The sequence below is a fragment of the Pseudorca crassidens genome, chromosome 20, assembly GCF_039906515.1.
Source record: "Pseudorca crassidens isolate mPseCra1 chromosome 20, mPseCra1.hap1, whole genome shotgun sequence".
Classification (NCBI taxonomy): Eukaryota; Metazoa; Chordata; class Mammalia; order Artiodactyla; family Delphinidae; genus Pseudorca; species Pseudorca crassidens.
The window spans coordinates 9643892-9671663 of NC_090315.1; the positions used below are offsets into that span (position 1 = coordinate 9643892).

The window sequence follows — 27772 nt, forward strand, 5'->3', positions numbered from 1 at the left end:
GGCCTCTTTTTCCAGATGGCTCAGCTGTAGAAAAGGGACCCCCCAGATGCCCACTCTGCTGCTCCTAGCGTCTAAGAGCAAGTATCTAAGAAGTTTGGTCCCAGGACTTCCCTGGCGGTCCAGTGGTTAAGACTTCGCCTTCCAGTGTAAAGGGTGCGGGCCGGATCCCTGATGGGGGAGCTAAGATCCCACATTGCCTTGCGGCCAAAAAACCAAAACATAAAACAGAAGCAATATTGTAGCACATTCAATAAAGACTTTAAAAATGGTCCACATGGAAAAAAGAAGTTTGGTCCCAAGGACTAACCGTAGGAGTTGAGATCAGTTTTGGTCTCCTGCCCAGGGGCCCGGGAGGGGGAGCGTCTCTGGCTCCTACACAGCGGGCCAAGGCTTGCTGTTATATACACCCCTCCCCCCAAGCTGGGTATGCATAGGGGAAGCTCGCAGGCTCCCAGCCAGACCGCCGGGCTTGCAGCCCAGTCTGACACTTACTGCATCCCTCGGGGCCTCGGTTTCCTCACCTGCGAGGTGGGACTATCAATTCCCACACGGGGGCTTCTGTGAGATACCCCAGGTGAAGGGCTCGGAGCAGTGCCTTGGTAAGTGTTCTGAAAACGTTAGTCATCGTGTTCCTCTGCTCGGGCTGCATGCAGCCAGCCTTTCAGAACTGAGGCCGTGAGCAGGTGGAAATCACTGGCAAACTTCTTTACGCGGCCAGGCCACGTGAGGTCTTCCGGGAGCTTGCAGGGGACTAGAGGATGTTAAGAACTGCCATTCTCCTTCAGTGCTTTATTACGCACGCGGGGGAAGTAGGTCTAGAGCTAGGAAGGGGGGCGGTCCCTCTCCTGGAGATCCCATGTATATGCTCCTCCCCCTTAAACACCCCCAGGGGCCTGAAGAGGAACGGGGAGCATCATCCCAGTTCAGCCGCCGTCACTCCCACTGGCTATGGCAGTCGCCTCCTCGCTCGGTTCCCCACACGGCCGCCAGAGGGCGCCTGGGAAACCTAAAACAGCTCAGCTCTCTGCTCGGAACCCTCCCGGGGCTCCCGCCTCACTCACGGTCAAAGCTGTCATCACCGTGGGGCTCAAGATCCTTCAGGATAGGCCCCGTTTGTTCTCTCGGACCTTACCTCTTGTCTGCACCCCCTTCTTCCCTAGGTTCCAGTCACAGGGACTCCTCGTTGTTTAACATGCCACCCACGCTCCTGCTTCAGGGCCTTTGCACTGCCTGTTCTCACTGCCTTGGGTGCTCTATCCCTAGATCTCCCCGTGGTTCCCTCCCTTATTTCATGCAGCTCTCTGCTCAAATGTCACCTCCTCAAAGAAGCCTTCCGCTCCCACCTGATCCTGAGGGCCGTCACGTGCAGTTGGGCAGGTTGTTCACTACACAAAGCACTCGCTTGTATGAAGGGGGCTGGACTCCAGGTCACATGCTGCTCTCCAAACTCTAGGAGAAACGGGTGCTGTTTTCTAGTTCACACAAAGGGGTTCTAGGGGACAGCAGCTGCTTTGTCCACTCCTTCACTCTGTGTCATGGATTGAGTTGTGGCTTCCCAAAAGATACGTCAATGTCCTAACCCCTAGTGAATCAGGTGTGAATGTGATCTTATTTGGAAATAGGGTCTTTGCAGATGGAATCAAGTTAAGATGAGCTCATACTGGAGTAGGATAGGCTCTAATCCAATATGACTGGCGTCCTTATAAGACACACTGAGGTACAGGGAAGATGGCTTGGAAGGAGAGACTGGAGTGGTGCGGACACCAACCAAGGAACACGTGGGAGGGCCAGAGACTGGAAAAGGTAAGGAAGGATCGATCCTCCCCTAGAGTCTCTAGAGGGACTGTGGCCCTGCTCACACTTTGATTTGAGACTTCTAGCCTCCAGAACTGAGAGAATAAATTTCTTTCTTTTCAGCCACCCACCCAATTGGTGGTACTTCGTTATGCCAGCCGTGGGAAACTAACACACCCTGCTTGATTTTCCCCACATCTCTGACACTGTACACGTTTACGGTCAGTCCTCACTGTGAGCAGGTGCCCTATTTGTGAATGAGTCCACGTGTTAAAACGTCTGTGATGCCACAAACTCGCAGCACTTCCATGGACACGCACAGAGCGGCAAAAACGTTGAGTCGCTAAGGCGGCGCCCTTGTACTGGAAATGAAGTATCCTTTTGGGGGTCTATTTAGTGCCACGTGTCTCACATTTTTGTGCTTTTGTTGATTTCACTGTTTTATTTTTCATATATATATATTTAAACTTAATTTTTGGCTGTGTTGGGTCTTCCTTGCTGCGCGCGGGCTTTCTCTAGCTGTGGCGAGCCGGGGCTACTCTTCCTTGCAGTGCGCGGGCTTATTGCCATGGCTTCTCTTGTTGCGGAGCACGGGCTCTAGAGCGCAGGCTCAGTAGTTGTGGCGCATGGGCTTAGTCGCTCCGCGGCACGTGGGATCTTACCGAACCGTGTGCCCTGCATTGGCAGGTGGATTCTTAACCACTGCGCCACCAGGGAAGTCCTGATTTCTCTGTTTTAAGTGGCCCCCAGGTGTAGTGCTTTGTGCTGTCTCAAGTGCTTAAGCACAAGAAGGCTGGGATGTGCCTCACGGAGAAAACACGGGTTAGAGAAGTTTCACTCAGGCACGAGTTCTAGTATCGTTGGCCGTGAGTTCAACGTTAACGAATCAGCACTATACATTAAGTGAGGTGTCTTTAAACAGAAACACACATAAAACAAGGCGATGTCTTGACGGCTTGACAAAAAACGTGACCAGAGGCTGGCAGGAAGCTAACCCTGTATTTCCCCCCAGGAGCGATGGTTCAGTATTTGCTAATTCCGTGTTCCCAGAGACCACAGAACCTTAGCAGGAATGATACGAATCGCCTGCGTTTGGTTGAACTTTTTCACTGTCTGCCTTCTCCACCACCAAGCTGGCCCTCCCAGGACAGGCGCTTGTCTTGTTCAGCTGCACCCCTGTGCCTGGAACAGGGCCTGGCGCCCAGTAGGGGCTCACATGCGTATGTGGACTAAGCCCTCGCAATCCCCCTCTCCACCCACCTGTCGCCCCTACCCCCGGACTCCAAACAAGTCCCCAGAGACCCGAAAGCAAAGGGGGCCGGGGGGGGGGGCGTCAGTACAGTTTTAAAAAAAAGGATCGATTTTTAATTTACAAGAGTTCCAAATGTACAGAATTCTCCTTTAAAAAAATCGTTATACACAATAAATACAGTACAAAAAAATTTATCTTACAGTACTAGTTTTGTCTCCAAGATTTCGAAATCTGGCGTGGGTGGCTGGCGGCAGGAAGAACAGAGGGAAGACTGGCTGGGGAGGGGGTGGGAGGAAGACCCCGGTTTCCTGTTTTGGAGGTGCTCGGATTTCAGTCGAGGGACTGGAGGCTTCGCAATCTCTCGTTCTCATTCGAGCGCACACAGAGGGACACAGGACACGGAGCGGGACGCACACACATGGATGGGACACAGCTGCCCGCGGGCGCAGCGCTCCCAGCTGGGGGTCCCGGCATGCAGGCTCACGCCGCCCCTCCCGTGCGTTTCCTCTCTCGGCCTGTGGGGGGCGGTGGGGAGAGGCTGAGCGCAGCTCGCAAGGACCTGCCGGCTCTGAGCGCCCTCCACGCAGGGATCCGTGAAGCCACACGGACAGGCCCGGTACCCGGAGACGCGTGAGCAGTGGGGACAGCCAGGAAGCCCTCATCCCTGGCAAAAGCGCACGTGTCCCCCGGTGGGGGGGCGGAGTGTGCAGGAAATGGGAAGAAATAGGAAATGACACACCAGGATTACCCCCTCCTTTGGCAGGGGGACAGTTTACATTACAGCCCCTCCCCTTAATCCACGACCCCCACCCACCAACCCGGCTGAAGCAGGAGGTGGGGGACGAGGCCTTTGTGACTCAAATAACTTAGGCAAGAAAAACTCAAGGGGTCCCCGGCTCGTGTCCCCCAGGAGGCTGAGGTCGGACGCCCGGCTGCCCCCCTCCCCCCTCCCCGCGGCGTCCCTGCGGAGCGAGGGGACAGGGAAGGGAAGACCAGCCCGGTGTTATCTGTTCAACGTCCTGGCGCCGAGGCCACCGTTGTGACTGGAGGGCGGGTAGGCCTCCGGCCTGTGCAGGGGCGTCGGGGAGGCAGGCGTGACCGCCGCCGGGGCGGCGTGTGGGTACGGGGGAGCGGGCGTCCGGCCGGGGGCCTGTTGGAGGTTCAGGATGCTGTCGATGGCGCTCTGGAGGTGTTCCGTGAGCGTGTCGTCCTGCGGGCTGTCGCTGGAGAAGCTGGCCTGGTCCACGTCGGGCGACTCGGACTTGCGCCGCTTGGCCGGGGGCAGCGGGGGCGCCTCCCAGCCGGGCTCCCGGCTGCCGCTGCCCTGCCCGGCGCCGGCCGCGGGTTCGGCCGGGGCGCCCTTCAGCATGCGCTGGTACAGCTCGTCCTCCACCGCCGCCAGCTCGCGGATGAGCCCGCTGGTGGCCTCGTCCACTTTGGTGGGCAGCGGGGCCGGGCTGCCACCCCGGGCTCTGCCCGCTGCCGCGCCCTCGGCCGCCCCGCCGCCCGAGGCCTCCACGTTCTCGCGGTAGGTCTTGCGGAGGGGCAGGCGGGGGCAGTGGGGGGCCGGCGCCGGTGGCTTGCGGTCGGCAGCGGCCGGCGGCGGCGGCGGGTGGTCCACTGTGCCGTTCATCTGGCCGGTGGCGGGGGGCGGCGGCGGGGGCCGGGGCGGGGGCTCGGCCGCCTTGAGGGCGGCGGGGGGTGGCGGCGGGGTCTGGTGCACCGGGTCCAGGGCTGTGTTGTGGACGACCTTCCTGAGTCCGGCTTCCTGTTTGATCTTGAGCTTGAGGCCAATGCGGCTCCGGGCCTCATAGGTCTTGATGGGCGGGCGGTTACGGGAAGGCATCGGGCCGTCCTCGTCGGCGTCCAGGGAGGAGGCAGCGGAGGACAAGGCAGATGAGGACAGGGAGGAGGAGGACGCCCGGGCCCAGCTCACGGAAGGGGAGCCGCCCGCCCCACCGTGCCGGATCACCAGCTTGGTGGGCAGGTGCAGAGGGGGTTGGGTCGGGGCCCCAGACGCTGAGGACGGTGATGGGCCGTGGCTGGGGAGTCGGTGTCCCTCGGAAGAGGCGGCGAGGGGGAGGCCGAGAGAGCGCGAGGAAGACACATACTCATCTGCAGGAGAAGGGGGCCAAGAAAACCCAGGGGGTTAGGGAAAGCACGAGGCGCCTGCAGAGCAGAGCTGAGAGGAGCCGGCGTACACTGAGCGCCTACTACCTGCCAGGCCCGGGGCTAAGCCCTTGACGCATCGAGTCCTGAGGACATACTGCTAGGTAGGACCCCTTCCCCAATTCCCAAGTCCCCCCAGTGTGCAAAGCACAGGTCAGCACCGGAGAGGGGACGCCCCCTCCACTTCTGCAGCCCAGGCACCTCGCTTGCTGCACCCCGGCCCTGGCTCTGCTCCCCTGCTTTTCTATCCCCTGGGGGTGGCAGAATGTTCCCTCCATCCAGGCCAGGATCGGGGAGGTGAAATGGACACTTGGTGATGGAGGAGGAGGAAGGTGAGCTCAGCTTTCTGTGGTTTCAGAGCCGGGAGCACGCGGCAGGAAGGCGGGACTCGGGCGCCGCCCCGTGGTGGGGTGAGGTAAGGCCACGCACCCTGCTCCCGCCCCAAGTCTAATTCGGCGGCTCTGGCACTGGGCACTACGCGGGTAGGAGTGGGGGACTCCGCCTCTCTCCCCTCTCACCAGGCTTCTCCTTGGCCAGCTGCTTGTCCAAGGCCAGCGTGGTCTTTTCCTCCTGAATGAACATTCGGTCGATCATTACCATCTCCGCTGAGGGGCTCACCCTCTGAGGGGGGAGAGAAGAGAAGATGGGCAAGTGAAGAGGTGAGGTGGGGGAGGGGACGCGAGCCACCGGCATGGATGGGACACATTCCAAACTGTCCTTGTGATCCCACCCAGCCCCCCTCCCTCCTTCTTGCCCAGAGGGGGTGAGGGGAAAGGGCAGGGTCCCCCGGGGAAGAAGGTGATGGCCACCCTACCCGGGACTCCTCCAAGAGCAGGAGGCGGTATTTATTGAGCATGGCCTGGGTGCGTTTCAGCAGCTGCGTGGAAACCGTCTCAAACTCCTCGTCCACTGTGGAAGAAGAGAAGGGGTCCGGAGGCCCAGATGTTGGGGACCTAGGGACCCGCAGATGCGCACGGAGCTGGGCGCATCCTGACCCACAGTCAAGGGCGCGTGCAGAGTTGCACTAGCATCTGCTCCTCGGCACCCTCTTCAGTCCTCGCCACCCGCCTCCACACGCCGGGGACAGGGTGGGGAGAGTCCCAGGGGAGGCCTCACCTTTGTGGTAGTCGTTGGGGGAGGGGAGGGCACCCTGGTAGACGTGGTAGGGCAGGAGGCGATGCAGGGCGTCCTCAAAGGAGGGGAAGGCCGTCTTGTAGTCAGGGTGCAGGACGGAGCCCTGATGTTTGTGCAAATGCTCCAGGAAGCTGGGGGTTGGGGAGGATACCACACACCCACACCCACACACACACACACAGCACCCACACACACACAAACACACGCACACATACACAGAGCTGGTGGTGAGGCCAGGAGACAGCAGATCCTGGACCCTGAGCCCCAGGCCACAAGACAGAAAACGACGGGACAGGGAAAGGAACGCTGGGGGAGTATGTGTTAATGGGTGCTGAATGTGCCTGTTCTGCCTCAGTGCATCTCTGGTGACAACCAAAGGCAGTAGGCGCTATCATTATGCCTATTTTACAGATGAGGAAACTGGGGTCCACAAAGGTGAAGTCCCTGACCCAAAGCACCTACAGCGAGGAAGAGGCAGTGCTGGGAGTCAGAGGCCAGAGCTTGAGACTCAGCTTCCATGCAATACCGTCTCCTGCCACCTGGGGTCAGCATGTCCCCTCTCTGCCTCTGACCCAGCAGCAGGCTTGGGGAGGCGGGCAGGGAGGTTGGGCCCCTGGTTGGTTGGTTGATAAGATCCTGTTCTCTCAATGGGCTGTTTTCTAGCCCAGCACGTAAACATGTACGAATGTACATCATACACCAGACATAATGTCCCACCAGACATGCTCGGCTGTACCCTGTGCTCTAGACCAGCAGCCCCTACACATCACGGGGGCAGGACCTGGTCTGGCTGGTGTTTCCAGAATCTAGCACAGGGCTGGGCACCGTATGAGGACACGACCAACACTCCCGGTGGAAGGAGGGCAGAAGAGAGGGACAGACCGCAGGCAAGCCGCCCATCCACCCAAACATCGGACCAGCCACGCACCCGTCTCATTACCATCCGTCCATCTACTCACCCAGGCCCCCATTCGTCCTTCCACCCGCCCAAATGCTCATCGCCCATCCCCTGATACGAAGCACTGCCTGCCCCAGGCCTGTTTGAGATGCTGGGGGTGCAGAGGTGACCAAGCCACGCCAAATCCCTCCCTCTTGAAGCCAGCAGCCTAGCTGTCTCATGAGTGCTCCTAACACGGCCTCACTGAATCCTCACCCATCACCCTATTATCACTACTATTCCCACCCCGCTTTCTAGAGGGGGAAGCTGAGGGTCTTCAGGGAAGTGGCCCTGCCCAAACCACAGGGCTAATGGGAGGTGGAGGGAAGGCACGAGGACCGGGCACTGAACTCACCAGGCTTCTTTGCTGGGCTGAAGGGTAGGTGGCTTCTTCAGGCTGCTCAACTTGCACTCATACTGCGGGGTGGGGGGGTGGGGGGGGGAAGAGGCCAATGAGAGGTACTGCGACGGAGGAGCCTTCCCTTGGCAGCCTGACCCTCTCCACCCCCCAGCCCGGGACAAAGATGGGAGGGGGCCGACGTCGCCCGAGATGGGGTCCTGGTCCCAGCTGCGGGACGCTCTACCGCAGCTTCAACCTGCGGGGAAGACCCGGGCTGGACACGGTGAGGAGAGGGCGACAGGCAGGCTCGAGCCCTCGGCGCCCTCCACCTGGGTCCCCTCCAGCCCCTTATCCGGCCTGGGTCTCTCGGCCTCCGCCTGGTGTCTCCCTCCCTGCCCACCAAATGGCCCTTGAATCCCTCGTCCTTGTCCGGCATCTGATTTGCAGACTCTTCTCATTTTGCCTAAATCTCTCTCTTGACTTCCCTTGCTCATGCCCGGTCTTCCCTCTCAAGCTCTTTCGAATCTTGGTCTCCGCCTCGGTCTCCCCCAGACCCCGCACACTCCCTGTCTCGTCCCTCCAGCCTGGGTACCACTATCCTAGTTCTCCCCGCAACCTCCCCCCTCCATCTCTGCCGTCTCTGTCTGACTCAGTGTCTCACTGCCCACCCCGCCCTGCCCCTCCATCTAGGGTCTCACCCCACCTGTCCCGAGCCCATGCAGCCCCTCCTCCTACAGTCAATCTCTCACCTGCTCCAGTCCCCAGTGACCGTCGGGGTTCTCACTCAGGCCATCTCTCCTATCATCACCCTGTCATTTTGGTGTCCGGGAGGGGTCTCTGTCCAACTATCTCGGTCTCCCGTGTGGCCCCCCCGCCCCGCCCAGACCGTCCTGGTGTCCCACCCATCGCCAGGCTGTGTCTCATCTGCTCGTCTCTGTCTGCCGGTCAGCACCCCTGTCCCCCTCCGGTCCCCGTCCCGGTTTCCCGGCGATGTCGCTCAGGCCCTAGCCCTCCACTCTGGCGGCCCCTTACCTGCAGCCCGGAGGACTTCCCTGGCCCAGATGCAGCGGCCTTGGCCACAGTCAGGGTGGGGAGGTTGCTGGCAAAGGCTTTGCTCTCGGCGGGAAGCAGAGGAGGGAGGCCTGGGGACGAGGTGGGGCAGACAGGACTCAGGGGTCACTGGTGCGAAAGTGCCTCCAAAGACGCGACCCTGCACCCCTCACTTCTCTGCTTCTTTGGCCTCAGTGGCTGTGTCAGCCCTGGAGGGAGCGCCCCCGGAGGGACATCTGGAGAGACGGCCCTTCCTCCTCCACCTTCCCTGTCCTGGGAGGTCTGGGCGACCCCTTGGGCTCATGCCCCCAGGCTCTGCCCTAGCCCGTCCTCCCCGGCCCCCAGCCCCCCATCCACCCACCTTCGGGCCCCCCAGCCCTCGTGCGTGGGCCACCTCTCCCCTACCTGCAGTGGCCACGGGCGCCGGGGCCGGGGCATGGCTGGGGGCGGTGGAGGTCCCAGATGGGGCCTGCCCACTGACCAGCCCGGAGGCGGTGGGGCTGCCGAGGGGCCCCAGGCTGGCGGAGGTCTGCGGGGCGGCGGGGGCGCCCACAGCCTTGCTCTGGAGGATGATTCCGGACGGCACCTGAGGAGGGCGACAGGTGGCTGGGGGGCACACGCTAGGAGTGGGGGCGGCCAGGAACCAGGGCTGGGGGCGAAGACAAAGCCATGGAGTGCCAGGGGCTCCAATGGGACTTAAGGGGGGGCGGGGCGGGCGGGGCCGGTCCCTGCCTCCGATTACCTGGTGAAATCTCTCGAGAAGAGCCTTCGGCTGGGGCAGCGCCGGGAAGGGGGTGGCCACCATCTGGAAGGTCCGAGGAGGCGGGGCGGGGGGCGCGGCGGGCTCGGGGACCAGGTGGAGGGTCGGAGGGGGCGTGGGGGACTTGTGGGGCCCCTGGCCAGGGGGGAACTGGAGCTGGAAGTCGGGCGGCGTGGGGGCTGGCAGCCTGGAGGACGTCTCGGAGGAGGAGGCCACGACAGAGGAGGTGGAGGCTGGGGCCAGTGGCCCCTCCAAGGGCTGGGAGGGGGGTCGCAGAGGGGGCTGCGGTGGGCCTGGGGCACTGGGGGCCGGCGTGCTCGCAGGTGGGGGGACGCCCAGCTGGTTCTGGATGACAAAGATGCTAGGCAGAGTGGGGGGGGCCTGGGGCGGAGGGCAAGGGTGCAGGGCGGGCTCTGAGGGTGGCCGGGACAAGCTCTGGGGCTGCGAAGGTGGGCGGGAGTGGGGTCGGGAGGGCGGGCGGGAAGGGGGCCGCGGAGGGTGCGGGGAGGGCAGGTGAGGGCTGTCTCCCAGCGGGGCCTGGTGAGGTAGTGATGGGGATGACGAGGGGCCTGGGCCCTTCAGCGGAGCCGCCGCTGGGATCTGGGCAGGGGAGGGAGGGAGAGCGGAGGGGGCGGGGTCAGAACCAGCCTTGGCTCCCGTTGCCCCAAGACACTGGGGACCCCGGCCGCCCCCACCAGAAACCCCCGCTTCTTAGCCACCCCTTGTCCTGAAAGGACCCCACCACCCTTCCCGCCTCTCACTTCTGAACTCCCCACCTCACCGCTCCACCCGCCCCCCTCAAGCCCTGCACACGTCCACCTACCTCATTCCCTCAATCCGCCCCCCACCTTCCCCCACACTGTCTGTCCCCACCTCCGCCTTCCATCCATCCCCCCAACCCCCGACACCTCTGCCCTCCGATCTCACACCCCTCCCCATGTGCCCCCCCAGTCCCCCCAGATGAAGGCGAGCTCTGCAGGCTTTGGGGGTAGCAGCATAGGAAGCAGTGGCGGCGGCGGGGGCACTACGCCAGCTGCCCAGCGGATAGGCGGGGGGGCCGGGGAGCACGAGCACAGCAGCAAGGGGGGGAGGGAGGTGGCCAGGCGGGGGCAGCGTTCCAGCCGCCGGCCCTGGCCCGACCGTCCAGCTAACCCAGGAAAACAGATAGCAGCACAGACACTGTGGCTGCATACTGGGGCGGGGGGCTGATGGCCGAGGAACGCACGGCTGGGGACTAGGGGATCCAGGGAGGCAGGGGTAAGGACTGAAACTGAGGGTCAGGGTCAGGCCCCTCTGGACACCAGCCCATGAGTTACGGGTCCCCTTCTAAGTGTCCGTGGCCGCTGCCTCCGTGTGCCTGTGTGGCCGTGGCTGCACGCCTACCTGGGAGCCACGTGAGCCTGCAGGTATGGGCGTGCATGTGTGTGCGCGTGCGTGTGCACACTCATGTGTCAGACTTGCGCACGCAATCCGGGCACTCGTTCTGTAACACGTACAGTGACCTCGCCTACAACACACCTCGGCCAGAGCGCCTCAGCCCTCTGCACTCTTTTCCCTCAGAGGCCACCTCCCCAAGAACCGTAACCTCAGCAGCTACTGTTGAACCAGCGAGCACCACCGGGTACCTGACACTGTGCTGGCGGCGCCTTTCTGCTCACTGTGCCCCGGTGACGGTGCACACTGATCCAGCGCGTACGGCTGGGAAACTGTACCCACTCGTGTGGTCTCTCCATGGTCCCGAGAGCTGTGATGATATTGGACCCATTTCACAGATGAGAAATTGAGGCCAGGGAGCCAAAAGTACTGGTCGAGTCTTGGACAGGTGCTCGTCACCTCCCTGGCTTACCTACACCACCCAGTGAGTGACTTCCAAGCTGAGCAAGGAGGACGCATGCTCAGAGGGCTCGGGGGACTTGCCCAAGGCCACCCACGGCTGCCACGCTCCAGAGCTCGGGCTCTTTGCTTCAAGCCCCCAAAGTGGGCCAACTGACAATTCCGGAGTTATGGCTTGCTTTTTAAGCCTCCAGGCTTGGCCCTGCATAACTTCAAATTCAAAGTTAAAAAACCAACTAACCTATCAACCACTCTCTCTGTCCCCAAAGGCTTGCCACCTCTAAGGAGGTATCAGAAGCTTGGACCTTGGCTCTCAAGGGGCTGGTGAGATTGTCACCTGGACAACCCTCTGGAAGGCGGTTTGATCTGGTGCTTTTGAAAGACCCTCGAGTTGACCTGGTAATCCCCCCTCCAGGAATCTGGGATAAGGGGCATTCAGGCGCACGTTCACAGGGCTGGCCACTGTGGGACTATTTACACTAGAGAAAACAGGAGAAGAAACCCAATGGCGGCAGCAGGTGAGTAGCTGAAGTGAGTTAGGGCGAAGGGAGCCGGCCCACTCGACACTTCCCCCCACCCCCCCAAGCACAGGCTTCCGAGGGTTTGGTGAAGTGGCAACACAGCCGTGCCAGATGCTAAGGGAGATAAGGAGAACGGTCCATGACGCGGTCACTGGACCACTGGCTAGACTGCATTATGGACAGTGGATTTGCCAACTGTATTGTCTCACGGCTACATTTGCGGAATCTGATAACTCTGCTGTGATCGAGTAAGAGAATGCTCTTATTCTCAAGGGCTGAAATACTATGCTAAAATATGAAGGGGTAAAGAAGCATGATGTCTGCAATTTACTCTCAAATGAGTCAGGGGAAAAAAAAAAAGTAGACATGCTGAGAGGGCTACAGCTAGAGCGATCGCAGCCAGATAGATATTTACAGTGGGTAAACGTGGCGGGGCAGCCGGCTTCTGAGGCGGCCCCCAGCGATCCCCGCCTCCTCGGATCCAGTCTCCCACATTGTATCAGGGTTGGTCTCTGGTCAAAAGCGGCCAAGAGAACTCAGGAGAAGCGACCACACGTCACTTCCAAGATTAGGTTATACTATAAAAGACTGTGGCTGCCATCCTGGGTGCTCTCTTGCGCTCTCTCTGCTGGATCAGGCACTTGGGGGAAGCCAGCTGTAGAGCATGTTGTGAGCTGCCCTTCGGGGAGGCCTCAGCCTCAGTTCGTCTCTACACAGGCCCTCCCTCCTGCCAGCAGTTGCACGAGTGCACCATCTTGGAAGCAGATTCTCCAGCCGGGTCAAGCCTTCATATCACCGCAGTCCTGGTTGATACCTTGACTATAATCTCCTAAGAGACCACGAGCCAGAACCTTCCAGTTAATCTGCTTCCGATTCCTGATCCTTAGAAACCATGTGAGATAAGTTAACGTCTGTTGTTTCAAGCTGCTACATTTGGGGGGGGTGGTGGTGGTGGTAATTTGTTACACAGCAATAGACAACCAATACATCTGGTCAGAGAGTAAAGAACTCTCATGAGTATTATTCCCATGTACTAGTCTTATAAATTTGCTGTATGTTTGAAATGATTTTAAAATGAAAAGTTTAGTGAATTCCCTGGAGGTCCAGTGGTTACGACTCCGTGCTTTCACTGCCAAGGGCACGGGTTCAATCCCTGGTCAGCAAACTAAGATCCCACATGGTGTAGCCAAAAAAAAAAAAAAAAAGAAAAAAAATAAAGAAAGAAGAGAAAAGTTAAAAAGTAACCAAAAAAGTTTAAAAATTAAAAAAAGAATCTCATCCTCATTAAAAATACAGAGATAAATACACACTCCCCCCAAACCAAGTCAAAAACCAAACGACATACTGGGGGAAAGAGTTGCAACTCATAGCCTAGACAAAGCTCATCTCTCTCATATACAAAGAGCCTCTAGAAATCACAAATAATAACAAGCAGTGAGAAAAAAGATGATCAGACAGTGTGCAGAAAAAGAAACACAAAAGGCTGAACTGTATCAAGAGATGTTCAACCTCACTTGTAATAAGAGAGACGCAAATCAAAACACCCTATGGAACCATGTTCAGGCATCGCATTAGGAATAAGCCGTATGTCTCATAAAGACACTCGTGCATTGCCTTTGGGGGTCTACACTGGCACCATTTGCTACAGCCTCAGAGGAATGCAATTCAGCAGCAGCTGTGCAAATTCTAAGTGCACCTGTGCTTTGAACCGGCAAACAGGCTTCCAGGAAGTGACCAGAGAGATACGCCTGCACATGTAGGAAATGACAGGTGGATGAGTTGTTTACTGCAGCTCTGTGTGGAGGACCAAAGCCTGGACGTGGTCTATCGTGCATCAGGACAGCACTTCCGGGGATGAATGCTCACCCATCCCTATCTGTACAGAGGAATACTTCTCCGCTGTAACAAAGGACCAAGGAAACTCCCCATGTGCTGCCCAAGTAAGTGGATAACGTGCTACCTGCTGGAGAGAGAGAAATGTAAACCCGTATTTGCACGAGGCTGTATATACACAGAGCTGGAAGGAGATACAAAAAGTAAGTGCTGAGGCTACGGGGAAGGGCCAGGGGCTGGGAATGCAGGCATGGGGTGGGATGCTTTTCCCCGTACTTTAAAAATGCTTTTTCATGATCGAACCATGGGACTATAACACCTAATGTCAAAAGGACAAACGTTTTAAATGGATGGGAAGAAAAAAAAGCAAGGCCGAAAGGAAACGTCATACCAAGAATGGTACCAGTGGCTTCTGCATGCTGGTATTGTGGGTGATTTGTTTTTCTTCTTGGTTCTTTTCTGTATTTTCTAAGCGCTCTAAAGAAGCAGGAAATTATTTTTATAATCACTTTTTTTTAAGCTCCCACATGAGTGGACTGTTTACTGAGGGATTCCAACTGCCCGTGAGGAGATGGGAAGATGCTCGACTGACGCAGAGAATGAGAGAGAAGCGAAGGAGGAGAAGTGCATTTTTCCGCCTGGCCAGCAGTGAGTCGGCTGCTGATCTGGGGTTGAGGAAGCCGTGGGAGAAGGCCTTCACTGGCACAGACCTCACAGAGGAGCAACCGGTTTGGTCCATAACATGCTTGGGAAGCACTTACAGTCAACCCTCTGTATCCACGGGGATTGATTCCAGGACTCCCTCGGATACCCAAATCCAAGGATGCTCACGTCCCTTATATAAATGGCACCGTGTTTGCATATAACCTATGCACATCCTCTCGTATATTTTAAATCATCTCTAGATCGCTTATGATATCGAATATAATGTAAATGCTATGTAAATAGCTGTCTGAGCGCAGCAAAGCCAATGTTGCTTTTTCCGGAATATTTTTCCCCGAGTATTTCAGATCCGCAGTTGGCTGAATCTGGGGACGCAGAACCTGTGGATACGGAGGGCCAACTGTATACCCTCTGGTCCAGCCATTCTATTTCTAGAAATTTACCCCTACGGGTATTCTCATGCATGTGCAAAGCCTGATACAAGAATACGTAGGGGAGTGTGGTCTGTTACCAATTCCACGGGAAACCACCTTAAGTATTCATGAATAGGGGACTGAATAAATGAAGCCTTGAGTGTCTACGTAATGAAATAAAGACATCAAAAGCGTTGGCAAACTATGGCCCAGAGGCCAAATCTGGCCTGCCACCCGCTTAGCTGACCATTTTGTATGGCCCGCAAGCTAAGAATAGTTTTTGTACATTTTTAAATGGTTGAAAAGAAGTCAAAAGAAGAAGAATATTTTCTGACTTGGGACACTGACAGGGGATTCAAATTTCAGTGTCCATACATAAGGTTTTATTGGAACACGCCCATGCTCATTCATTTATCTAGAATCTAGATCTAGAACTGCTGCTAGGCTATAATGACAGAGACCTGCAAAGCCTAAAATGTTTCCTGTTGGCCCTTCGTGGAAAATTCACCCGGCTTCTTTCACGCCTTCAGGACTTTCAACATGCCCGGCCCTGTTCAAGCACTTCACATACATTAACTTATTTATCCCTCACAACAACCTATGAAGTAGATGCCACTATCATCCTCCTCGTTTGACAGGTCAGGAAACTGAGGCACAGAGCCTGTAAGTGGCAGGGTCGGGAGCAGAGTCCCTGTTCCTAACTTCCCCTAACAACAATTCTCCGGGACGGTGGTTTTCAAGGCACACCTAGTGCCCATCGGTAATGGCTCTCCCCCTTTGCTCTCGCGGTGGGCTGCTCAGCGCCGGGCGGGTGCTCGTATGTGTGGCTGGGTTCCTTCCTCCACTCATTTATTTTACAAATGCTCACCAAGCATCTGCTGCAGGCCAGGCACTGTTCTGGGCGCTGGGGAGACAGCAGGGCCTGAACGCACACAACTCTCTGCCTCGTGGACTTTACGCTATAGTGAAGCGTATACGTTACAGAGAGGCATTCATGTTACAGTGAAGACAGTTAACAGGGAAAACAGGCGGCCTGGTCAGAGGGTGGTCAGTGCTATGGAGAAATGCAAAGCAGGGAAGGTGGCCAGGGAGGGCCGGGAGGAGTCAGGAAGGTGACCAACTTGTCCTGGTCTGTCTGGGACCGTCTCAGTTTTAAAACTGAAAGTCCCGTCTCCTCCCGAGATCCTCCTCGGTACTGGGTAAACTGGGCTGGTTGGTCACCCAAGGAACGAGTCTAGACAAGTACCTGCAGGGTGTGCAACATTAAAGTGGCAGAGTACACGTGTGCCCTGGCCTGGCTCTCAACCACAGCACTCAGAAAAAGGGCTCCTACCAGCCCCACGTTCCAGCTGAGGACGGGAGCCCGTGAGGCTCGGAGAGGGGACTGCCCTTGGCCCCAGGGACCCAGGCCTGGTCCGACCACTCTAGAGACAGTGCTTCCAACCTGAGTCTCTCATGGGCCAGGCGGCCCCTCGCCCCTCCCCTACTCCTGCCTGGTCTTCCTCTCTGGGTAGAGATGACCTGAGGACATCCTGGCCCCATGTCCCTCTGGACTGACCCATAAACACAATAGCTAAGATAATAATAATAGCAAATATTTATGGAGTGCTTACCCTGTGCAAAGCACATATTAACTGGTTTATTTCTCCTAACAGACCTATAAAGAAACTATTATTCCCATTTTCCAGATGAGGAAATCAAGGCTCGGCAGTTACAGGGACTCGCCCAGGGTTAGCACAAGGCCTGACACATACGTAGTGCACCCCTTTCCCTAAACAACTGTTGATGGAATGAAGAAACTAGTTGCTTCAAGTCACATGGTGAGTAGCAGAGCCTGAGAATGAAATCGTGGCTGTTTAAGGCCAAGGCCCAGCTGATTTCTGCCTTCCTGGACCTCGCTTATGTTATTCCCTCCTCTTCCTGCCTACCCTAATCCACCCACCCACTGGTCCTTTTCAAAGGAGTACAACATCCATCCTCTCAAATGCTGATGTGCTAATGACTTATATGAGACAATGGCTCATTTCTCTAATATGTAAAGAGTTTCTACGAATCAACAAGAAAATGACCATTAACCCCAAATTTGAAAATGGCCAAGGATGTGAACAGACAATTCCGTAGAAAGGAAAACACAAATAGCTCTAAATCTATAAAAACCTGCCCCGCCTCATTTACCGTAAAACAAAATGCATGTTAAAACAAAACAAGAGACTATTTTCACCTATCTGATCGGCCAAGTTCAATATTGCTGAGGGTGGGGGCAAAAAGGCACAGATCATATATTGCTGATCATCTGTTAAACCAATTTACACTCCAGAGCAATTTGGCAATATCTGTCAAAACTACAAATACATTTGCTCTTAGACCTAGCAATTTCCTTTTAAAGAGCTTATCCTACAAAGAGACACATGTAGAGTTCTTCTTTGCAACCTTGCTCAACCACAGCTAAAGACCAAAAGTGATCTAAATTCCCAACAACAACTGATGAAATAAATAATGGTACCTCCGCGCAATGGAATGCTGTGCAAGAATGAAGCACAGTCTCCAAGATGGGCTGGTAAATAATAAAAGGTGCAGGATGCATGCAGAGTGCACTATCACTCTGGTAAAAATGGAGGGGGGGGTCCAGTTGTCATTTCGCTCGTCTATGCGTGGGAAAGGAGTGCCAGAGACCGCCTTGGGGGGGAAAGCAGGAGAGGGGGCTTTGACCCAGACCTCTTGGCATCTTCCTTAAAATGTGAGCTACCTGAAGATTAGTTACCCAGATGGGAAAATGATCATTCGAGGACCTAATCCATTTCCTGCTGTGTGGATCTCGTGTCCCTGACTAGAGTGTGGTCTCAAGCATCCATGACTGTCCGGAGACCCTCAGGAAACATCTGGGGAGCCAAGGAGAGCACCGTTTCCCAAGCCAGCGAGACAGAGAGGCAGGCAGGGCAGCCAGGGAGCGAGCGGAGGGAACGGGGAAGGGGGGCGAGGGGCAGGGCTGGTCTGCGCTGGGACAGAGGCTGCTGGGGTTCGTCTACCTGGGGGGCCGGCGCCGGGGAGGCCTGGCTGTCGGGGGCCTGAGGGCCAAGGCCAGCTCCTTTGGTGACGGGGGTGGTCAGGGCTGGGTCTTGGGCGGGAGGCGGGGCGCTGACTATGACCGAGGCGGGCACGGAGAGGTGGGGGCCCTCTGTGGAGAGGGGCTGCTGGCTCCTCTCCTGAAACAGGCAGCCCGCACAGGGTCAGAGGCCATCCCCACGGACCCGCGGCCTCCCCACCCTGACACCCCGCCCCCACTGATGCACCAGGGAAGCGGGTGGTGGGAACCGGCTGGGGGGCACCAAGGCCGGGGGCTGGGAGGGAGCCCCAGGGTCCAGGAGGCCACAACCCGGGGCAGCTCCGAACCCTCAGTCCCGTGAGTCGTCTTCCAGCTCCACCCCAATGTGCATCTCTCCTGCCCCATCTGTCCGTCCATGTCTCAGCCACTGTCTCTGTGTGACCCCTCTCCAACCCTCCAGCAAGTGGGCAGTCTGTCAGCCAGTCACTCTCCTTGTCTGTCTGTCTCTGTGTCAGTCAGTTGGCCCTGTCACCCTCAGGCCTCCTCCTCGGGGACCTGGAGCAGGGGGGCCATGTCTGAGACGCTCTCCCTAACCCACAGGACCCTCCCACCCGCTGCTTCAACCACACCCGGTTCCAGCTCTTGGCCCCTCTCCACACAGACCCCCCGCCCCTGCCCGGCAGCCCTGGTTACCTGGGGCAGGAACATCTGCAGGGAGTCCTGAGTGAGGATGGCCGTGGCGGCGGCAGAGGGCGGCTGCCCCAGGACCATCTTCTCCGGGCTGGACGCCAGGCCTGGGCTGGGCTGGGGGGTGGAGGTCTGAGCCGGGGCGGCCTGCGGGGCAGGGCCCTGTGCGGGCTGCTGCTGTTGCTGTGCCTGCGGCTGCTGGAGGCCCAGAGGCAGCGGCGTGCTGACCGCGGGGGACGCCTGGGGCGCCGTCTGCACTGCGAGGACAGGCGCAGCCTCCCCAGCGGCGGCGGCGGCGGCGGCAGGGGTGGCGGGCTGCACCAGACCGTCGGGGGCGTTGAGCATAGCCACGGCGCTGGGGGGCAGAGTGACCCCCTGGAGGACGGTAGTGGCGGCGGGGCCGGTGGGTGCCGGCTGGCTCTGTGTGGGCAGGCTGCCCGCGGCCAGCGACACGGGCATCTGGAAGAGCGCTGGCTGGCCCACCTGGATGGGGGCCGCCGAGAGGATGTGGGCTGCGCTGTGGGCCCCGGAGTGGGGGGCCAGCACAGGGCCCAGGCTCAGCGGGCCCGCCAGGTTCTGGTTGGTGAGGATGGGGTTGGCGATGAGCTGTCCGCCCGCGTGGGGGGCTGCCGCCGCCAGGATCTGCCCGCCCACGTTGGCCGGCAGGGCCGAGAGCGGCTGGGGGAGCTGGACTGCCGACGTGCCGGGCAGCAAGAACTGGTTCTGGCCCGGCAGCATGTGCTGGGCGGGGATGACGATGCTGCTGCCTTGATTCAGGAGGTGCACGCTCATGGGCTTGCTCAGGGCCCCGGGGGGTTGCGGCGGGGCCCCGCCCGTGGTGGTGGCGGGAGGCTGCTTGAAGACGTTCGCCTGCAGGGCGGGCGCCGGGAAGCCCGACAGCACCACGTTCTGGCCGGCCTTGCCCGCCGCCATGAAAGTCAGGTTCTGGGGGGCCTTGGGCTGCTGTGGGAGGCCCCCTGCCTCGCCCTGGATGGTGAGCGTGGCGCCCGCGGGGGCGAACGGCTTGGGTGTCAGCTGGTAGAGCTTGGGGGGCAGCACGCCGGCAGGCTTGGGCTGGATGGGCGTGGGCGTGCGGTGCAGGATCACGTTGGGCGCCGGAACCAGTGGCGACGTGCCGAGGCCCGGGGCCACCGCCAGCGGCTGTCCCGAGGGCGCCCCGCTGGCCGCGGCCGTGGCGGCTCCCGCCCCTCCGAACACCGAGTTCCCATTGAGCGTGGTGGCCACGGCGGCAGGGAGGTTCTTCTGGATGACCAGGCCAGCCCCCTGCGGCGAGACGCCGGCCGATGCCAGGGTCACTGGCTCTGAAGGGCCAGCTGCCGAGGCCAGATAACCGCTGACGGGCACCTGCTTGGCCAGGAGCTGGGAGGTGGGCGGGTTGAGTGCCATGACGGGCTGGCCCACCACCTGGATGGGAGCCAGGCCGAGAGTAGCCGCCGCGGCGCCCCCGGGGCTGCCGTTGGGCAGGCCCTGAAGGCCTGGGATGGGCTGCAGGGTCACGTTGCCCAGGCCCACGGGCTGCAGGAAGGGCTGGACACTGAGGGCTTTGCTGACCACGTCCTGGGGCGGCACCAGGGCCTGGTGGGTCAGCACGGTGGGCGGGGCCTGCAGCCCCAGCAGGTCAGCCCCACCCGGGAAGAGGGCCTGGGGCCCCGTGGCCACGGCGGCAGCCCCTCCGGTCCCCGCTGGGCCAGCCCCGCCATCCGCAGGCTGCAGCGTGGGCAGCTGGAAGGGGCCCAGGTCCAGCTCGGCCTCGGCTTCGAGTGTCTGCTCGGTGATGTTGGCCTCCTGGAGGCTCTGCTGGAGGATGTCACAGGGCTGGTCGGCGCCCCCGCCGCCCCCGCCCCCCGCCGCCGGTGAGCCCAGGATATCATCTTCCAGGAAGTCGAGGTCCACGCTGGGGGCCGGCTGGCTGGGCTCTGGGTTCAAGTGGTTGCCAGAAGCTTCTTGCACGTGGAGCTGGAGGCAGGTAAGGTGTGAAGGAGAGAGCCGAGGTTAGCAAGGGGCCGGGCTCGGCACCGCAGAAGCAGAGGGCACTCGGAGTCAGGGCGGCAGGGATAGGAAGAACCTTCCACCTAGAAGTGGCTGGACCCGGGTTCAAATGCCAGCTTTGCCAGGGCTGGGCTGGGCAACCTGGGGCTTGCTTAATCCAGCCTGTTTCCCCATCTGCGCACGTCAGCAGAATGTAATAAAAACCATTTTCTGAACAGCCGTACAGGCCCGTAATACTTATCTGCAATTCCCAAACCCGAAAGGCTCTGGAAACCACAAACGTTTTGCTAACTGTAGGCTGTAAATCCTGAACGGAACTCAGGTGATGCTCTGAGGGAAAGGCATAATTCATCCACGTAATGTGACTCGCCTTAAGTCCGACCACAGAAAAGCGAGTGTGTTATGTTACGTGCCGCACACACATATTCTGCATCACCTTTCCAGTATCTGAAAAACCCTGAATTCCAAAACAAGCCTGGCCCCAAAGGTTTCAGATAAAAGATCGTGCGGTTCTGTTAAAGGCAGCAGCGGCAGCAGCTACCGGACGGGAGCCTCACTTGGTGCCCAGCGCGATGTGAGCCTGACTGATTGAGCAGCTACCGGACGGGAGCCTCACTTGGTGCCCAGCGCGACATGAGCCTGACTGACTGACTGATTGCTTGCTTGCTTGCTTGCTGCGTTGGGTTTTCGTTGCAGTGCGCGGGCTTCTCATTGCAGTGGCTTCTCCTGTTGCGGAGCGCAGGCTCTAGATGGGCGGGCTCCAGCAGCTGTGGCACACAGGCTCAGCAGTTGTGGCACACGGGCCCAGCCGCTCCGCGGCACGTGGGATCTTCCCAGACCAGGGCCCGAACCCGTGTCCCCTGCATCGGCAGGCAGACTCCCAACCACTGCGCCACCAAGGAGGTCCCGAACCTGATGTTTCTTAAATGCTTTCCGGGATGGCAATCCAGGACACGAGTGTGTAATCGATACATGCACGCATTTTTGAGCAAATATTCTACAAGTAATAATCATGCCAATGGCATGGAAAACCCACTGATACTTGACCAGGTAATGGATCAAAACCTGTAGTTCGGGGGCTTCCCTGGTGGCGCAGTGGTTAAGAATCTGCCTGCCAATGCAGGGGACACGGGTTCGAGCCCTGGTCCGGGAAGATCCCACATGCCGTGGAGCAACTAAGCCCGTGCGCCACTAGTGAGCCTGCGCTCTAGACCCCGCAAGCCACAACTACTGAAGACCGCATGCCTAGAGCCCATGCTCTGCAACAAGAGAAGCCACTGCAATGAGAAGCCCGCACACCGCAACGAAGATTAGCCCCCGCTCGCCGCAACTAGAGAAAGCCCACGCACAGCAATGAAGACCCAACGCAGCCAAAAATAAATAAATAAAAAAAAAAGAAAAAAAAAGAACAACAACACCTGTAGTTTGAAAGATTCTGAGTTAATCCAAGTGGAGGGCTCAGAGCAGTACCTGGCTCTTGGCTGGCACGCGGGAAACATCTAGCGTTGTTACTGTCATTATTACTGTCCACGTTGTTGTTAATAACAGCCCAGTGAGGTGGGCACTGCTCCCTCCTTGCCTCCCAGACCGGGGAAAGGGGTCACCCTGCTGCGGAGTGGAGGGCAGTGCCTGGCAGGATGGGGCTCCGGCTCAGCCCCCAACCAAGGACCAGGCAGTTCTGAGTTCCTAACGGCTAAATGGCCATAACCAAACCCGCCTCCTAGGACAGTCGTGACATTCACTGACGTCACATACAGGAGGTACTGAGAACCTGACCAGGGACGTTATGGGTATTAAAAGAGGACGGCATGGGTAAGAATAATGCGTATTGTTATTGTAATGTAATGTAAATAACATGTAAATGTAATAACACGAACATAAGGTTTGTTTGTTGGGTTCTGGATTTAGTCATTTATATTACGCCAGATAAAGTATTTGGAGTGTTACTGTGGTTGTTGCGAGGATTAAATGAAAACTACTGTAAAGGGCCTGGTATATGATAGGTATTCGGTAACTGATAGTTATGTTGATGAAGAGGGAGGAGGGGGGAGCGGGAGGGAGAGAGAAGAGGGGGGGAGGAGGAAAAAGGAGGGGGAGGGATGGGGAGCGAAGTGTGGAGGGGAGAGGCCACAGGAGAGGAAGAAGAGGGAGGGACGGCTGGCACTGAGTAATGGCCCGTCGCACAGTAGGTGCTCGATAGAAGTCCACTGTGTTCCCCGCTCGGGGCTTTGCTCATCACCCCAGCCTTCCTCTTCCAGGTGGAGACTGAGATCCACAACAGTCGATCCCCTTCCCCCAGGTCACATACTCCACCCGTGGCTGGGCCGGGACAGGACCCCCACCCCCCACCCCCGCCCTGCCCACTGTGAACTCCACAGCCAGCCTCTGCCTCTGTACCACCTCTGTAGCAGCTGCCCTCCAAGGCCAGGGACTGAGGACCACACCTCCTTCTCTGAGGGGCCTGAGGGCACAGCTGGGGGTCCAGCAACTCCGGCCTCACCTCCACCCCACACTGCTTCTCAGTGACTGCCCCCTGACCCCCTCCCGGCAAAGTGCCTAAGGGGACAGTGTGACCCTTTCTCCCCTCCCCCACTGGCTGCCACCACAGGCCCCGAGCCCCCGGGCCACTTACCCCAGGACCTTCATAGAAGGCACTTTGGGCCTCCCCGGGATTATCCAGGAGGTCATCACTGTCAAGCTGCAACAAGACCCGCCCCCACCCAAGGTCAAAGGTCAGCTGGGCAGTGGGCCGGCCCACCTCTAGAACAAAAACCGATTTAGGGTTACATGGGACAAAAAGACAAAGACGAGGTGGGGGGGCTGAGGGGGAGATTCGAGGGGTACAGGAAACTCCGCCTCCAGAAAAGATGCCCCAAAGAAAGGGGCTTGGCTGCAAGATTAAAATGCGAGGCAACCCCAGCACTGAGTCCGAGCCTCTCCCGACACGCCTGCCTTGAACTCTAGAATCCTGCCTCCGTGGCTTTGCTCAAGCGTCTTTGGTAACACATCTGGCAGGGCCTGTCACCTTTGTCACGTCCTCCCGACAACTGTCAGTCCCTTCCTACTAAGTCACTCCTTCCACCGCCCAGCCCAAGCACCCGGCACGCCCTGCCACCCGGGCACCTAATGTGCGTGCTGTTCCCGTGTCTAGGAGCACAGGGACCTGTCTCGTTCCCGCAGACATGGGCAATGCCTAGAACAGGCCCCAAGCGCCCAGTGAATGTCTGTCCACAGCCAAGCCTCCCCAGTGTCTCTGTCCAGCTGATCTTCTTCCAGAACCCCAGCCTGGTATATCCAATAGCCGCCCTTGGACTTCTACAATCCACCTCGAACCCCCAGTCTCAGAGAACGGTACCACCACCCACTCAGCTGCTCAGGTCAAGTCCAAGAGGCATTCTGGATGCTCTTTCTTCCTCACCATCTAATCCACCAGCAAGTCTAGTGATTCTGCCTCCCAGACAGATCCCAGAGCCAGCGCCTGGCACCTGCTCCTGTGCCTGCCCTGGGGCCCAGGCCACCGACCTCCACTCCACACTCGCCTCCGCTCCACAAATTATGTGATACATCCCCTCTCAAGGAGCAGAGCTCCGTTCCCTCCCTGTGAGTGTGGGCGGGCTTAGTGACTCGCTTCTAGTAAATGCAGTATGACGGAAGTGACAGTGTGTGACTTTGGAGACTAGGTCATAAAAGGCACTGAGCTTCCTCCTGGCTCTCTCCCTTGGGTCACTTGCTCTGGGGGAACCAGCTGCCATGCTGTGAGGACACTCAAGCAATCCTATGGGGACGCCCACATGGTGAGGAGCTGAGGTCTCCAGCCAACAGCCACGGCAGTGAGTCATTGTGGAAGCACATCCTCCAGCCCCAGACAAGCCCTCAGATGACAGCGGCTCCAGGCAACATCCTGACTGCTACTCAGGGTAGACACTGAGCTAGACACCCAGCTAAGCCACTCCCCAGTTCCTGACCCTCAGAAACTGAGAGCTCTAACAAATGTTGTTTTAAGTCACTAAGGGATGGGATAACTTGTTATGCAGCTGTAGGTGACTGATACAGCTCCTCATGGCTCAACAGACATCCACTCTCCCCCACTTTGTTCCATTCTCTGGAGTGCAAACAGAATGTGGCATTCTCCTGCTTAATAACCCATCAGAACTGCCTGTCACGTTCAGAATAAAGTCTGAACTCCTCAATCAAGGTCCTCCAAGCCCTTCATGACCTGGTGACTTCTGTCCACTCCAGTCTTACCACCTTCTAGTTTCCCCTTCATTCCGGCCCCACAGGCCTTCTTTCTCAAACTTTCCAAGCTTCCTACCTGTCCTTCCCCTGCCCAGAGTGCCATGGGCACCTCCCTTTGATCCCTCAGGTTCACACCAGCTAGAGAAGCCCCTGCTTCTGCCTCCCATTCATTTTCTTTTAAACCTCTTTTGTTGTGCAAGTGACATTATTATTTCTTATGCTGCTCTGCATGGTGCTTCCCACCATCACCTTTATTAGCTCTCTGGTTGCTCTGTTTACCAAGGAGATGTGTATGGAGTGAGGGCAGGGATTTGCCAGCTCTTTCACTCTCTGCCATAACCCTGGGGCCTGGCTCAGGGAAGGCAAGGGGCAGATGTCTACTGAATCAGGGGGGAGCGTCTCTCAGCTCCCAATTCCACAGGCCCCTGCCCTGGGGATGCTTCTCTCTGCCCCAGCACTCACCTTCTCAGATCCATGTAAGAAGTCATTGAGGGCCTGAGGGTCACTGAAAGAGAGGAGAGGAGAGATATTTGAGGAGATGAGGGACAGGGGAGGGGAGGGAGAGGGTGGGGGAGGGCGGGGTGGGGTGGGGAGCCCATTACTCACCAAATCACGTCTAGTAAGCATCTCCCATCCTCATCATCCATCGCCACTGGATGGGGCGGGGCGGGAAGAGGGCAAGGGAGACAAGTTAGATGTCGGCAGCGTGCCAGGACCCTCCCTGCAAGGACCATTCCCTGGGGCCAAGACCCCTGGAGGGGTCAGGGTTTCTGTCCCCTTAAGTCTAGGGGCATGGGTAGGGGTGGGGCAGGTGCCCTCTGTACCAGAACCTCCTGATCAGAGACAGACAGCTGCCTCTTCCTCCTCCCTCTCTCTCCCCAGCATCTGATGACGATGGTGATGACATCAACCCAGACTGAGTCCTGATCACATGCAGGCCCCGTGCTAAGTGCTTCACACACATGTAACTCATTTAATCCCCACAGTATCCCTCGAGGTGAGTCCTGCCACCCCCGCTCTGCAGATGAGTAAAAGGAAGAGCTGAGACCATGGTTCTCTGCCTCCCAGCTAGCAGGTGGCAGAGCCAGGCCTGAACCCAGAAGTCTGGCCCCAAGCCTGTGCTCCTGTCCTACACGTGACTGGGTGAAGGAGGGAGGGAGGGGAGGCGGCATGAAGGGGCCCGGGTTCTGGGTCCCCCTGGAAGACACATGCAGCGTGGTTCTCAAGGAAGGGAAGAGAGAGGGAGAGGGACCAGGAGGGTGGGCGCTCTGAGGCAGAGGAACCGCCGGAGCCGGGCTGAGCCTGTCGGAATGATGAGGACGGCTAACATTTGTCTCCTGCTTACCAAACGCCAGGCACTGTCCCAAGCGTTTCACAAATGTTAGCTTGTTCAGCCCCCATGGGAAAGGGATGCCGTGTGCCCCATTTTACAAGTGAGAAAACAAGTTCTCTGTGTTTGCCCATCCACCCCTGCGCCAACCACCACTGCTCCGGACATCCCACCAAGCTTCCACGCACCCATCTTTCCAAACTTCCACCCAACCACCCATCTTCCTCGTCTTCCAAACACACAAACGGACCCGTCCTTCCACCCACTCCTCCTTTTTACTTTTTTGGGCCACACTGAGAGGCTTGCATCCTCTCAGTTCTCCAATCAGGGACTGAACCCGGGCCCGGGCAGGGAAAGCACTGAGTCCTAACCCCTGGACCGCCAGGGAAGTCCCCATCCGCCTATCCTTCCATCAGCCCACACATCCTTCCCTCCCAACCGCGCAGACAGAACACGAGAAATCACACACAATCCCAGTCCAGGGCTGTGGAGTTCTTAGCCTCTCTTTTTCTTCTTGGTAGGGGGAGGGGGATGGTGAGGACATGGTGACTGTCGTGCACCGCCCCCCTCTTCCCCGCCAAACACACACAAAATCTTACTTGTGCTCTCAGCTGGGTCACAACCCCTAACCCCCAATAGCATTCTCTGAACTTCCTGATCGCCACTACAGCCCCTATTACCCTCGACGGCTCTGTGACACAAAGAATCTCAGGGAGGGACCCCACATGGTTAGTTCAGGGTCTTCTCTGAACAGTACCTTGGAGAGTCTGATGAAAGCAAAAGACCCTCTTGCCAGAAACATGCATGTGGGCCAGAAACGTTACACGTTCTTTCCCAGGGGGAAGTGTGTCATGGGACACACACATACATATGCACATACGTACACACTTCGTGGGCCCTGGGTTAACAAGCCCAGTCTAGAACGGAAACACACGGCCCCGGAGCCTCACACACCAATCACCCTCGCCTCTAGAGCTGGCCCCGGGGACTGCCCCAGAGAGGCCCTTCCAAGGCTCTTGCTGCGTCGGTGCAGCAAGATAACACACTCTCTCCGGCTTCATATCTCCGCCCACACCCACTGTCTTCCCAGGTCACCAGCTCTGTGGCCTACGAGCCCCTGCCCTTCCCAACCAGCCTAAGGTGGGCAAGGCCTGGCTAGGGAATGACAAGGCAGGATCTGCAGAGAATCTGGAGAAGACGGAAAGCGGGGAGGGAGATCCTGGCTGCAGATGGCATGGAGGTTGGGGGAATGGCCCGAATGACCCAGGGGGCCCAGGCTGGAGAGGGAGGGGCTGAAGGATGTGGCTGAGCCAGGCTCTTCCAAGAAGGAACGTCCCTTCCGGGGAGGTGGACGGGGGACCACGGCCCCTCCGGGAATGAGCGGGATGCTTGGCTGGTTACCTGCGCTACAAACGAATCATGAAGGGAAGGAGGGGGTGTCCACTCCAGGTCTACGCAGGGCCCCCAGCTGGGGACGTGGGGAGCGTCCTTTCGGGGGCCAGCTGTGGAGAGAGAATGAGAGAGAGGCTGTGAGTGGGACAGTCAGTGAAAAGGAGAAGGATGTAGTCAGAGAGACGAGAGGTCAAATACAAGTTTAAAACTACAGGAAACAACACTGTACATTATCACATATATATAAGCAGACACACCGCACTATATCTACACATACTGTGTGTGTGTGTGTGTGTGTGTGTGTGTATACACACACACACACACACACATCATGCAATAGTATATAACATTATATGGTATAATCCTTCAGCACTT

The 27772-nt window shown here is 58.1% G+C and overlaps 1 protein-coding gene across 8 annotated transcripts in view; it reads right to left on the reverse strand.

Moving 5' to 3' along the window:
* Positions 1 to 3136: 3136 nt before the first annotated feature.
* Positions 3137 to 27772, reverse strand: part of BICRA (BRD4 interacting chromatin remodeling complex associated protein) — a 76031-nt gene continuing 51395 nt past the window's right edge. For 4 of the 8 annotated variants that reach the window (XM_067720037.1, XM_067720034.1, XM_067720036.1 and 1 more), the window contains 14 exons: positions 27407 to 27507; positions 25282 to 25327; positions 25138 to 25180; positions 23072 to 23137; positions 18436 to 20406; positions 17726 to 17902; positions 9419 to 10036; positions 9082 to 9262; positions 8659 to 8768; positions 7642 to 7703; positions 6332 to 6480; positions 6030 to 6124; positions 5734 to 5836; positions 3137 to 5161 (listed from right to left, as the gene is read on the reverse strand). In XM_067720037.1, coding sequence (XP_067576138.1) covers positions 4050 to 5161; positions 5734 to 5836; positions 6030 to 6124; positions 6332 to 6480; positions 7642 to 7703; positions 8659 to 8768; positions 9082 to 9262; positions 9419 to 10036; positions 17726 to 17902; positions 18436 to 20406; positions 23072 to 23137; positions 25138 to 25180; positions 25282 to 25322 — 4728 coding nt within the window. In that variant the 5' untranslated portion in view covers positions 25323 to 25327; positions 27407 to 27507 and the 3' untranslated portion in view covers positions 3137 to 4049. The remainder of the gene's footprint in view (positions 5162 to 5733; positions 5837 to 6029; positions 6125 to 6331; positions 6481 to 7641; positions 7704 to 8658; positions 8769 to 9081; positions 9263 to 9418; positions 10037 to 17725; positions 17903 to 18435; positions 20407 to 23071; positions 23138 to 25137; positions 25181 to 25281; positions 25328 to 27406; positions 27508 to 27772) is intronic. The other 4 variants (XM_067720039.1, XM_067720040.1, XM_067720041.1 and 1 more) reach the window with 4 other exon arrangements.